The following is a 14676-nucleotide window of genomic DNA, read 5'->3' as shown; positions in this document are numbered from 1 at the left end:
TTTCAGCATTGATTAGAGAAAGTAATAGTGTAGCAATTAGGCTCTCTTCCTTTTTTCTTTTATTATTTGGATGTCTGATAATTACACATGTTTTCATTCAAACCTACTATGGGTAGCACTAAGCCCCCAATTGAGACATTGATGAGCAAATTATTTAATCTTTCTCTGATGGTTTATCTAAATGAAAACATAAACTAATAAATATCACATTTATTAATTGACACCATCACTGAAAAGAACATGCTTAATGTTTATACAGTATATTATATATTACTATTTGCATATATTTCAAAAGTATATTAATAGAGAGCTGCTACATATAAAATATAGTACTTAAAATGACACTTTTATTCTTTTATTCAATTTTTTAATAAATACATGTTGAACACTCACTATGTGCCAGGCAGTGTTCTAGTTACTTGGGATGCATCAGTGAACAAAATATACCCTCCCTTGCCAAAAATCCTTCTCCTTGTTTGTATTGCTTTTAGTAAAGTTTATATAAACAAAAAAGATAATTTATATATGTTAGAAGGTCATAGAGGTGATAGGTACTATGGGGAAAAATAGAACAGAGTAAGGGGGATTGAGGATATGAGGGTGGGGTAGAAGGAACTGATTGCAATTTTTAAAAGATGGACAGATTAGCCTTCATTGAACAGATGTTATTTGAGCAGAAGACTTGAAAATTGGAGGAGTGGGTCACACTGATGTCTGGGGAAAAGTGATTAAGACAGAGTCACAGTCAGTACAAAGACCCTGAGGCAAGACTGTTTAAGATCCTGGTACAAATAAAATCATGGTTTTATTAAGAAAATAAGGAATATTATTTCTTTATTTATAAATATTTATTGATTACCTCTCATACATTGTATATTAGGAAAATTACTGGACATATGGGAGACAAAAATTAGGACAACAAAAACTCCATTCCTTAAAATCTATAAGTAAAGATAAAATAATTTGATCATAGGTACCTCTAATTTAATGTAGACTATGATCAATAGCATCAGAGAGCTATAGAGTCTCTTGAAATTCAGAGAAGAAAGATCCATTCTGCCTGGGGTGATTATACGAAAGCACACTAGTCAATCTTACCTAGGGGGATAGGTTTGAAAAGTGATGGAGATTAGGGAAAGGGAGAGACTAGATCAAAGGCTGGGAAGTGGGGACGTGCAGGTCACTGTCAAGGATAAATGTCATTTACTTGGAAATAAATGCATTGGAAGGGTCATGGGTTCAACAAGGATGGTCAGAATCTGATGACTGAATATATGGGAGAAATTGAGTGGGGTAAAGGGGTAGCTGGCAAAAAATAACTTCCAAGCCAAGCTCATGTTCAGCCATTACACATCGGTTGCTGCTGTCTACAGCCCATCTCTGTTCTAATTGGTCAGTGTCCCCGGCATACCATTTGCTCCTACTTCCCGGTGTCAGGCTTGGGTAACAGGGATCATAGTGGAGGCATTAGTGGTATGTGGTGCTTTGTGCTTATCTTTCTTTCAGGTTTTTTGTGATGTATTGTCATCTGGATTCTCCAAGGAGAATAGAAACTTCAGAATTTGCACTGTGATTTTTTTCCTTTGCTCATGGAAATTCAATGAGACATTCTCCTGGGTTTCAATATCATTTTGAGTAGGCTCTTTGAGGTTTGCGTGAGTCAAAATATCAGTGGATAAAAAAATCAAAAGACAGACCCAAGTTTTAAGCCGGAGCTATCCAACCAACTAAGCCTGTGACCTGGGGACAAGTCTCTTAGTATCTCTAGACTGTAGTTTCTCTATCTGGAGAATGAGTCATTGTGCTAGGTAATGTTTAGACCCCTTACAAACTCTATAACTCGAGAAAACCCACAACGTAACAACCAAAGATCCAAACTTCTTTCACAAGCTGCTTTCGTAAGTAGGAACAGTAGTCTCTAGCCTTAACTGTTAGGCCAAATACCATGACATCAGATATGAACAATTTTCAGTTTCAACAGGCAGCTTTTTTGTTCAGCGTCATTTTCTCAAGAAGTTTTGAGCTGTTTTTTCTGTTTAAAAAATAAATATCAGCAACTAGACTTTATGTAAATTGATCTCTCACATCATTTGCTGTTTAATATTATAGCAGAATTTTTATTGTGTATAAATGTTATTTAAAATATACAATCTCTTTTACTGTTCATGAATGGTGATGGGGGCACAGAATACTTTCGCTAGTGGCTTCCTTTGCATGATACATCCATTTTCTGGCTTTAGATTTTGGCCTTGAGCAGGATATTCCCCATTCGTTGAATAACTTCCAAGAGCATTTGTCCTTAAGATCTTAAATTTGCCAGAGGCAGTCTTCGAAGTGGTTGCATCCAAACCTGTGTGTCTTTTCTCTTTTACCTTCTTCTTTCCATCCTCTTGGGAGAGATATTATTGAAAAGCCAACTGCAACTGGTTGCTTCCAGTCGGCGTTGAGGGACTGGGGGTAGCACAAAAACATGCTGCCATTGATGAAAAAAGATGATGACAGGGAAACCATGAAGCACCCAAGCAAACTGGAGGGGCAGCAGCCAGACAGTTAAGCAGTCTATCTATGGAGAGACCTTGACATTGCTTTGTTTTGTGTGTAAACCTGAATTTGAACAAGAATTTGTAAGAAGCATTTGTAAACCTGAATTTGTCCCTTTATAGGTGATATTTTGCATCCGGAGAGGCCCGCGGCTGCTGTCGTTGCACAAACCCCAATTGTCTTTTGTTCTCTTGTTTCGGATGCTTCCATGCATCGTGACATATTCCAGTCTTCTTAGAAATGTGACTGGGAGTTTCTTACAGAGTTCGGAGCCAAGGCTGGGGGATTGCAGCAAAAGCATTCCTTCCCCCTGCTTATTAAAACACATGTGGTCAGAAAAGATTAGGGTCACTAGACATAGAACAGGAGGGGGAAATGGCACCTTCTCTCTCAGTTCCTGGGTGAGAGAATGTCCCATTGTTTGGTAGCCAGTGAAGCCTCTTTTCATAATTATAAAACAAACAAGAATAATTCTTTGAACCCTGTAGGTAAACTGGCAGAATCTGAAATGAAGATTAAGCAAAGCCTAATGTCAGGTCAATCACTGATACCGGTAGTTTTCAAAGTGTGATCTGTGAAGCGAAAGCTATTTTTGTAATAATACTAAGATGTTCTTGGCCTTTTGCACTCTCATTTTCTAGCAAATGTACAGATTGAATGCAGAAGCAGGATGAGGGTCCGTCTTCTGTTAAGCTAGACATGAATGAGATTTTCTAAAATGGAAAACATTGCTACTGTTTGACTACATTTTTTCTTTTGTAAAACAGTTATTTTTTATAGATTGATATTTATATTAACGTGTAATAAATTTGTTATTGTTATTTTGATGAATCAACATTTTAAAATTTTCTCAGTTTTAATTTCTAATATGTATTTTTGATCAATCAGTACAACCCACATATATAAAAGCTCTTCAGAGTCCTCAATAATTTTTAAGACTGAGGGAACCTGAGACCAAAAAGTTGGAGAACTGCTGATTTAAACAAAAAGACAACTGAGGGATGCAAGTTCCAGGCCATTGGTTGTTCAAGTGTAGAGACAGCCATAAGTAAGAGATCTTAGAGGGTCTTTCTTAGCATCATTCTTATAGGGTTTGAGGTGTTTGTTTGTGTTTTTTAGAGTAGTTTTAGGTTCACAGAAAATTGAGAAGAAGAAACAGAGATTTGCCACATACCTGCTGTCCCTACACATGTTCAGCCTCTCCCACTACCAACATCCCCCACCACAGTGGTACATTTGTTACAACTGATGAACTTCCACTGACACATCCTTGTCATCCACAGTCCATAGTTTACCTTAGGGTTTACTCTTGGTGGTGCACTTCTATGGGTTTGGACAAATGTGTCATGACATCTACCATTACGGTATCATACAGAGTAGTCTTACTGTCCTAGAAATCCTCTGTGTGCCATGATGGCCATGTACAAGCTCCAGATATGAGGGAACAAAAGCTGAGTTGTCAGAAGAGAACAGCTGGTTGCGAAAGGATAATAGATTATTACGCTTACAAAAAAAAAGCAGGAATACCAGAAGAAAGGCCCTGAGACAGAGAGTGGCTAATACAGTTTCTTACTGTAAATCCTCTCTTTAGTGGGCTGAGTTCCTTGTAACCAAGAGAGCTGAGTAAAACCTAGAATAACACAGGGGTGCAGATTATAATAAGGACCAGCATAGTTTGTATGATTAAGACTGGAATTTGATTCTGAACTTCCTGGTAGCCAAGACAAAAAGGAGACTGTTAATCTTGAAACTATACAATAAAAAAGAAGACAGTTTTAAAGGCAGTCATATTTTTCAAACACTGAATTTAAATCCATCACTCTCTTATGTAGGGAAGTTCCTCAAAAACTTAAAAATAGAATTAACATATGATCCAGCAATCCCACATCTAGGTATATATCCAAAAGAACTGAAAGCAGGATTTTGTAGAGATATTTTGAAGATATACTTAATGAACATTCTTGTTCATTAAAGCATTCATTATTCACAATAGCCAAGAGGTAGAAGCAACCCAAGTGTCCATCAGCAGAGGAGTGGATAAGGAAAATGTGGTGTGTACATACAATGGAATATCAAGCAGCCTTAGAAAAGAAGGAAAGCCCATCACATGCTGTAGTGTGGATGAAATTTGAGGATATATATACTAAGTAAAATAAGCCAGTCATAAAAAGACAAGTACTGCCCGATTCCACTCATGAAGTATATAAAGTAGTCAAAATCATTGAATCAGAAAGAGTAGAAAGGTAGTTGCCACAGACTAGGATGAAAGGAGAGAAGGAATTAGTGTTTATGGGTATAGTTTGTTTTGCAAAATGAAAAAGTTGAGGAGATTGGTTGCCCAACAACATGAATATGCTTAACACTACTGAACTGTGCACTTAAAAATGGTTAAAATGACAAATTTAATGTTATATGTTTTTTACCACAGTAGAAACAAATCCTCTCTTAAGTAACGGCTTTGCATAGGCACACAAATAACATTACCTCATAAAGCTGTGTGTTTTTATATGACACTTTTGCTGGGTAGTTAAATAGAGGATTTTATTTTTTCCTTCATTCTTTATCACACTTGGGCTGAATTAAGAGTTCCTGTTTATTTTTTGGATGACCTTGCTGGTTGGTTTGAGATGTATTTGTCTGAGAGGAGAGAAAAACCTACATAGGGAATATAACTATAATTTAGTTTTCGTCATAAAAATTAGACCCTTCAAGCATTAAATCCATTTATGTTTCTCACATGGAGCAAACATGACAAAGAATCAGTAACAGATCATCTAATTTTAGATTATATTTCTATTTTTAAAGTAGTGTTATATTTTAAGAAATAAGAGCTTGTTGGCAAACTGAAATAAAGCAGGAAACTAAAAACTGGATTGTAAAAAAATATGGAAGTTACCATGGTTCTATTATTGGAATTTTTGAGGATCTGTTTCATTGAACCTTACTCAGTAGGTGAGCAGGTGGGCAGTGCTTAGAACTGTGTATTATTTCTTCACTGGTAAACTCAAAATGGAGAGTCTTTTGCTATGGAAATAGCAAAAGAACCAAACTCAATAAATTATTATTGATTATTTAAAAGTTTTATGTTTTGCGGTGGTTGAATATTACTTCATAAAAGAAAGAAAGAAGTAGGAAAAAACTGGCCAGTAATGTACTTTGGCCAGGGAGAGGCTGCTGTCTCAACATGTCTATGAAATTGAGGTATCTTAGTGTGGGATGATACTTTCATTTCTTCCTATGTGTCTTAGTCCGTTCCTGCTGCTGTAACAAAATAGCTGAGACTGGGTAATTTATAAACAACAGAAATTTATTTCTCCTAGTTCTAGAGACTGAGAATTCTAAGATCAGGGCACCAGCAGGCTTAGGGTCTGGTGAGGGCCCAGTGTCTGCTTCCAAGATGGCACCTTGAAGGCTGGGTCCTCCGAGGGGACGACCTCTATGTCAGAAGGGATGGAAGGGGCAAAAAGGGTGACTGCTCCCTCAGACCTCTTTTAGAAGGACCCTATCTATTCCATTTAGTCACCTCCTAAAGGCTGCAGCTTTTAATAATACCACATTGGCAATTAAGTTTCAACACATGAATTTTGGGAAGGGCACAAACATTCAAACCATAGCACTGCACCTAGACCTTACTGTGACCCTGCCATGCCCAGTGCCCTGGATGGGACCAGAAGCCACAGCACTGTGGACATTAGTCCTTTTTCCCGTTACTGCGTTTCACAGAAGGATCCAAAACATCACTGAGAACTTGTGATGTGCAGAAGCCTAAGGATGACCAGAAAACGAAATCTTACCTTTCGTTTGAGTAAAAACACAAAGTACTGCTTCTTGGCCTCTTATTTAGACTGACAAAAAGCTGAGTAACAACTTGACTCAGATAAGGTGACCTTGGTTACCAAATAAGAAACGTGGTATATCTACTTGACAGGTATGTTTTTGTAAGCCAATAGAAATTAACGACTGTTCTTGTGAAACATGCCACAAGAGTTGTGAGTGGCATGCGTATTCACAAAATGGCATGGGCCTTTTTGTACATTCTTTAATTATGGGGCATACTAGAAACTTTTTTCTGAATACAGCATTGCAGAAATAAAGTGATGTTACCATCTGATTGATTTCATTCTGCAAGGCTTGGTTTTCATAGGAATTCAAAGAAACAAAGATGAGTAAAAAAGGCGTTGACCAATCTACAAAGATGCTTAATGGCTTTCTCTATTTCTATTCTTTTCTGCACCTCCAGCCCAAAGCATTGGCTGCTACTTACATTGCAGCTTAAATAGTCTTGCCATTTTTCTTTTTCTCTTGTCTTCTTTTTCCTTAATTTCATCTGAAACGTCAAAGAAACCTTCTTTCTTTCCTTCTAAATTTTAGGAATAGAATGGTGTTTCATTCTGCCTTTGGAGTTACGAGTGTGTTAAATGTCCCCATAGCCAAGTACCCTATCCAAGATTGATCACCTCACCCTAACTTCCACAAATCAAGTTTTTAAGTGGATTAATAGTGAGCCTCCCACGAACTATGATATCACTGTTTTTGAGTATTAGTTCAAAGTTAGTACCTACAAATCTGCCCTTTTTTTTATAATTCAGAGTTTACCAAGTAATAGAAAAATGATCCCATTCACAGAAGTTAAAAACATAAATCTAGAAATAATTTTTTAAAAGAAATATGTGAAATTTAGTTGAAAATAGTCATGAAAATTTACTGATATACATAAAAAAGACCTTTAAATGTTGTCTTCCTAAATTTACAGGTTTAATGCAATTCCAATCAAAATTCTTAATGTGATTTTTCCTTTTTGTTACATAAAAAGATTATTTTAATGTTCATCTAGCTACATTTTTTTTTTAAGAAGAGAAATTCAGAGGCACATGGCCTTTATGTTAACACATAATTTATATCTGCAGTAATTAAATCATTTTGGTTCTGGCACAGGAATAGAATAGCAGTCAGTAGAGCAGAGTTAGATAACCCCCAAACAGACTCTATTATATGTAAGAATATAAGATATAGTAAAGAAGACACTACATGTCAGTTGTGGATGGGAGAAGTTATTAAATGAATGGTGCTGAAGCAGTTGGTTTGCTTTTAAGAAAAAGATCGATTTTAATCCTCACCTCATGTCGTATACCAAAATAAATTCCAGGAATTTGAAGCATCTTTAATGTATAAAGAAAAACAGAAACTAGAAGTAAATTGAGTGGACATTTATAAACTATGTACAAAGAAGAATGTTGTAAGCTTGAAACAATGGAAGTCATAAAGGAAAATATCATTATATTTCACTACATAAAATTCAGACCTTCTGAGCATTAAAAACTACTTAAATATAATTTTTTAAAAAATAAAGAGTTGCTTGAAATATGACACAGAAAGGAAAATGTCCTCAATCCATGACAGACATATACAAATAGATAAGAAAAACACTAAAATCCTATAGATAGCAGAAAAGTCACAAGAAAAAATACTAAGGGCTAATCAACATTTTAAAGTGTTAAATTTTTTTAAATTTTGTTTTTATCTAAATAGTAGTAATTTTAGGATATACATGTTGGCTGGAATTGAATAATATAGACACTCTAGAACACTAATGGAAGGGATATGAATTGGCACAAACCATTTAGAAGAAATATTGGTAATATTTATCCAGAGCTTTAGATTTATTTTTACCTTTATGTCAACAATTTTATTTCTAGAAAACCATCCAAAGAAAATAATCATAAAAATAGGCAAAGATTATTTATAAATATATTCTCATTCTCATTTTTATGATAAAACATTTGTGTCTTAGAAATATAACAGTCAGGGACTAATCAGATAAAATCCTGTGTAGCCTTCCAGTGTGATAGCCATTAAGACTTATTTTTCAAAGGATGTTTAATGACATGAGAAATGCTCATGTGATAGTGTTAAGTTAAAAAGGAGAGCTACAAATATGTGTAGCATGTGTTTGTATCTATGCCAGGGAAAAGCTTGAAAAGTTGAATTCTTTCTAATTCTTCAATTAGAATTGTTCAATATATTCCAGAAGGTTTTTTTTTTTTTTTTAAAGGAAATCTCCTTAATTCATTTTACAAAAGGTAGCATTTATTTATTTTACTTAACTATCACAGAGTGCTTACTATGTGCCGGGCACTGCTTTAAATGCGTTTTTTTACATTAACTCAGTCCTTGCAACAATCTTATGAGGCTGTTACAGAGGAGGAAAGTGAAGGATAGAGATCTTGAGCAACTCGTCCAAGATCATAAAACTAATATGTGTTTTAGCTGGGATTTAAACCTGACACTTTGGCTCCAGTGCCTGAGCTCTTAACCACTGTGCTTTGCTATCTTTAAACCAAAACCCAGTGAAGATAATACCAAAATGGAAAACTACACACCAGTAATACTTTTAAATATATATATATGTAAAAGTCTGTATAAAATGTTAGCATATCAAATCCCGTACTGCACTAAAGGAAGAATATACCATGACAAGTTTGGATCTTTCAGGAATTCAAGAATGGCTCAATATTAGGAAATTTATCAGTCAATTACTTTTATAAATTGAAAGATTTTTTTTAAAAAGTTTGTATAATAGATACCAAAGACATTTAATTAAATTCAGCAGATACTCTTAATAAAAACTCCAGATAAAACTAAAATAAAGTGATGTAATTACTGTAGATAAAAATTATGTGTTAACATAAAAGCTATATGTTTCTGAATTTCTCTTAAAAAATGTAGCTAGATGAACATTAAAATAATCTTTTTACGTAAAACTTAGTCAAGGTTATTTGCCAAAGTCAACAACAAATAACATTAAATGCTATGGTAGCATACTAAAACTTAAATATATGTGTATATCTAAAACAAAAGCTATTTTTAGTATGTATGAGCAGTAACTCATTAGAAATTGAAATAGAAAAAATTTCCATTCAAACTAGTAAAGAAAAATTGTATTTAAAGACCTGAGTATGTTTCTCATGGAAGACGTATTATAATTGAAATATTATTCCTTCCCAAATTAAAACTTAAAAGATGGAACACAGTTTCAACTCATAATGCTGGAGTTGTTTGTTTATTAAAAAATAAAAAATTTTAGTACTACAAAAGATCAATAAATAAAATTTAAAGACAGAGTATTAGGAGAGAAAATAGTGTCAATTCACATCTTAAACAAAGGGTTACTATCCCTAACAATCAAAGAATTTCTACAGTTGAGTAAGAAAATTATAAATGCAATAGATAAAAAGAGGCAAAGGATATGCCTAGGCCACATCATATGCACTGCTTCAGATTTTTTTGATTTTACTTCTATTCTGGGCTTTCCTGGCATCTTGTTCCACCCTGAGGCCAAAGCCCAGAATCTCTGGTTCCTCTGCTGCTTTCTGAATTGTATGAAGTGCAGCACCGCGAGGCCAAAGGTCTGACTTCTCCTGTGGCTGCTAATAGGGTGAGGTAGTATGAATACAACTTTCCAGAAGGAGGGGGAAGATAAACTCCCGTGGAGCTATGATCAAAGTTCAAAGGAAGATGGAAGAGAGCTGGCAGATAAATTCCTGCTCCATCCCTCCTTCTAGTGGACTCTTCCAAAACCTGATGTTCAGTTTTGTGTGTCCGGAAACTTCCCGTATGCTAGAGAACCAGGTGGGCTTCTTCATGAAACTCGGGCCAGCTTGGTAACGCGCCACCATCTTTCTCCTCTTCACTTTGCATTTCCCTCGCTACGCTGCTGATATTGCACCTCCAGTTAAAGCTTTAGACTGATGCTTTGCCTCAGGCTCTGTTTTCCAGGGAGCCAAACTACAGCCGGATTTGAACAAAAAATTCATAGAACAGGAAATGAAAATGGCAAACAAACATCTAAAAAAGTTCTCCAGCTCATAAACAGGGTAATGCACATAAACCACAATGATATGCTATTTTTTTTTTTTGCACATTAGTTTGGCAAAAATTAAAAAGATGAATAACATTCAATGCTGATGTGATATGGGAAGATTTGCTGTCCTATGAAGGTGAGGGTGAATAGGAATTAAATGGCTGTATACTTTCTGGAAAGTGATCTGGCAGTGTTTATGAAAACCTTAATTGTACATATGTGAACCAGCAATCTCCTATGTATACATTAATTCATATGAATACATGTGCAGAGACCTTTCTTGCAATATTGTTGTAGTAAGTAAAAAATAGCAGACAAGGGGCAATATCTATCAAATGTTAAATGTCATACCCTCCAATCCAGCAATTCCACTCTTAAAACTTTTATAGAAATACTGCTAGAAATATCTGAAGACACAATATATTTAATGTAATCTTTTTAATGAGGAAAACTGGAAACAAAATAAACATTTATCAATAAAAGAACATTATAGTATATCCTATACAGTCATTAAAAAGAATGAAGTTGATAAGTATGTTCTCATATGGAATGATATACATGATTTATAAAAAGAAAAAATGCATTGCCAAGTAGTAGTAACATTTTGTTTTATTATATATATTATTACAGTAATACTTTCCATAATACTTATCTCTGAGAAATGGAATCACAAGGACTTTTTAATGTTTATCCATCTTATATTCCTTAGAATAATGTATTGTTTTTATGATTAAAAATATGAAAACTGATAAAATCTCTCAAATTTTCTCCGTGATTATATTTTCATTATCATAGGAATAACAAATGAACAAAAAATTAGGTTTGTCAATTCAGTGAATGGGTAATTTTATTTTGTACGTATGTATTCAATCCTAAATGCAAACCTGCATCAGATTGTTTTATTTTATACCTTGCCTTGTTCCAAAAGGAATTGAGATGTCTTTTGCCTAAGCTAGAGAACTATTTCAGTATATTCAAAATAACATGAACTATATGAAGTCTAAATATTTGTCCAAATAACCATTGTCTTTAATAAATGTATTTGTGTGTTATGATGTTAGAGATCCTCTAAAATGTGAGGCTCAGGGTCAAAATTGTCTTGCCTGGGGTTAAAGATAGATAGGAAATTGACACTGAGACATGTGTGAGGTTTTCCTACCCACGCTGTAAGCTCCTTATGGGCAAAAATTACTCCACTCCATTCAATTGTGTGAGTCTAACTCTTCAGAAACGAGAAGTGGCTATAATGCCACTCCTTGAGGGAATAATGATATGAATTTTAAAAGTGACGAGTTGAACATTGTTATTACTGAGAAAATTATGGTGAAGAAAATCCACGTGTAGATAAGGTTCATAAAGGGGGCTGGGACAGCAAAGTGCACAACCAAAGGAACTTTGTCACCACGAATGTTCTCCACATCACCTCCTACTTTACCTTTGCCACGATTACCACACAAACAATATCATAATTATTTTCTTCTAAAAAATTTCACAAACTATACGAACTCAGTAAACACCCAGACAGTAAGTCAGGAGTTTCTCACCCTGTCCTCTCACCCCTTTTTTTTAAGTCACCAAAGAAAAATTCTGGATGTTTCCAAATGGTTTGAAAATATTCATTGTTTCATTTTTAGGCTCAGATGAAGGCATTGATTTCTTATACTTTGCAGCTTTCCTTATTTTTGACAATTTAATTTTTAAGGACATATGGATATTTTGCATTTGAAAGAGGCTCAAGGACTCCAAACCTGGCTGGGTCCCAGAAACATTTGGTTGGCTTCTGCTGTATACGTAGATACTTAGGTGAAACCATACACACTCACCTTTTATGTATCCCCACAAAGAGTACAATGTGCTGTATAGAAACTGATTTTTTCTGTAAATTTGACATCCAAACTAACCTCATCAGATTGGAAGGTGCCTTCTACATATGTGTTTGCCCAATACTTACTGATCACCTGCTGCTGTGCCAGGACACTGTGCAAGGTGCCCTGGGGATACAGGGAATGGTTAAGATGCAGCCATGAGCAACTTGTAGTAAGTAAGTAACGGGAAATAAATTACTGATGGTAGAAACAGAATCTTTAAAACATCTAATTTACTTCTTTAGAAGAGAATTGCTCACAGGTGAGAGCCTTGCAAATTTTCAGCTGTGGCACCCTTGAGAGAAAAGTATTTTAAATCACGTTTATTTACAAAGTTGACCAGTGTCAACACTCTAAACTTGATCCAGTTTTCTTTTCATGCGTACACACACAAAAAAAGTCAAGAGGTGTATAAGGTAAAAATTATGATAATTGCATTGGATCATAATTATGGTCATCACTTTTAAAGATACACAAAAGTGCTGAATTAATGGGGAAAATACTAATGTTACTTGAAGCTGTGATGATAATTTACTTTATACAATCTGGTTTTATCAAAACATAGTTATCCACTTAAAGGATTTCTTTTGCTTAATATTTTTCTTTTCTTTTGCAGGAGTTTATTTTGTCAGAAGATTATAACAAGATGACTCCCGTGAAAAACTATCAAGGTAGGGAGTGAGAGGAGTGTTTTCATTATCCAGACTTATAAATATTTCTTGATAGTTTTCATTGCCACAAGAGAGTACTTACTTTACAATAGTCAGGGGAACAAAACAGAGCAAACCCCCCCCCCCTTTTCTTTTTTTCCAGACAGGGTCTTGCTCTGTCGCCTAGAGTACAGTGGAATCATCATAGCTCCCTGCAACCTCAAACTCCTGGGCTCAAGCGATCCTCCTGCCTCAGCCTCCCAGATAGCTGGGCCTAAAGGCGCATGCCACCACACCTGGCTAATTTTTGTATATTTTGTAAAGTTGGGGTCTGACTATATTTCTCAGGCTGTTCTCAAACTCCTGAGCTCAAGCAGTCCTTCTCCCTGGGCCTCCAAAGTGCTAGGATTATAGGTGTGAGCCACCAAGCTGGGCCCAGAGCAACCCTTTGAAGCGAATGTTGTTCCAGTTTTTGAATTAAGGAGCTGAGGCCCAAATGGGTTGGGTAACTTGCCTGTGGTCCTGCCGCTGGTCAAGTGCAGAGCCAGACTAGGTTGGCCTGACTCCCAGACGCACAGCCTTTGTCATCCAACTACACCACGCTGCCTCTTGGCAGTGCAGCAGGCTCGGAAAGTGGGGCCAGTGTAAAGCTGCCTTAAATGGGACTCCTTTCATATTTGGTTAAATGTTTGAGAATGCTCAGAGTATTCATACTGTCCAAGGGGAAGAACTATGGTTTTATCATGTCTTCAACATTGGCAGGCCAGCTTCATCAGGAGCAATTTTTGGAAGGGATTTCTTTATCTAGAACAACAATGTTGTGGAATCAGAATATTAGAGGAGGACCTTTTAACACCTCAAGGTCATTTCATCTAGATCTCTTGACCTCATTTCGTCCTGTGTGATCATCTAGCCACTCCTTTAATATCTCTAGAGACATAACAACCATTCTGATTTTGGAAAATTCCAAGTATTAAGTATTGTATTTTAAGATTTGGAGCTACAATTCATTTCTCTATAGTATTTTATTATTCTTTAATTTTGCACACTCATCAAATATTTATTGAGTACCTACTATATTCCAGTAACTGAGGATCGTAATAGTGAACAAGACATGATTAGTGTCTGTCTATAAAGCAGTTTATAATCATGTGGAGAATGCTAACAGGCAAATGCCATTCAAATGTTGTGCAATAAGTGCTAGAATGTTCTCCTATTGGTCTTTGCCCAGCTGGTTGGAGCCACAAAAACTGAGTACAATCTCTCTTGCACATGGCAGCTTTTCAATTATTTTAAAACAGCCATGATAGTTCCTACTGTTGTCCTTCTCTCTCCTCCTTCAGTCTTTTTTTTTTTTATTAATACTTCTCTTTTCCAGCCTAAACATATCTCCAACTCCTATTTTATTTGACCTGAGCCTTTGTTCTTTAAAAATGTTTTTTTTACATATACCCCATAAATATGTATAATTATTATTGATCAATTTTTAAAAAGCATTTCTTAAGAAGTTTTTTTTAATTGTCTTGGTCACAGATTTGGGATATCATATTGTACCTTTAGGATTATTTAAAATATGGCATGTTTTGGTAGGTAGCCTTTAAGATGGCTCCAAATGGTAATGCCTCCTGGTATTCACGCTCCTACCCTGCCTGCAGTGCGGGGTAGACCTAGAGTATGGCAAGCGATGGATATCGCGTCCAAGATTGGGCCACAAAGAGACTGGGGCTTCCGTCTTACTCTCCCTCTCTTGCTCTCTTGC

At 35.6% G+C, this 14676-nt stretch overlaps 1 protein-coding gene across 2 annotated transcripts in view; it reads left to right on the top strand.

Annotated features, from left to right (window-relative positions):
• Positions 1–14676, top strand: part of WDFY2 (WD repeat and FYVE domain containing 2) — a 143876-nt gene that overhangs the window by 86626 nt on the left and 42574 nt on the right. For both annotated transcript variants that reach the window (XM_069467699.1, XM_069467698.1), the window contains exon 4: positions 12884–12938. In XM_069467699.1, the coding sequence (XP_069323800.1) occupies positions 12884–12938 (55 nt within the window). The remainder of the gene's footprint in view (positions 1–12883; positions 12939–14676) is intronic.

Source organism: Eulemur rufifrons, chromosome 4 (genome assembly GCF_041146395.1).
Source record: "Eulemur rufifrons isolate Redbay chromosome 4, OSU_ERuf_1, whole genome shotgun sequence".
NCBI classification, from domain to species: domain Eukaryota; kingdom Metazoa; phylum Chordata; class Mammalia; order Primates; family Lemuridae; genus Eulemur; species Eulemur rufifrons.
This window is presented reverse-complemented; position numbering and strand designations above follow the sequence as displayed.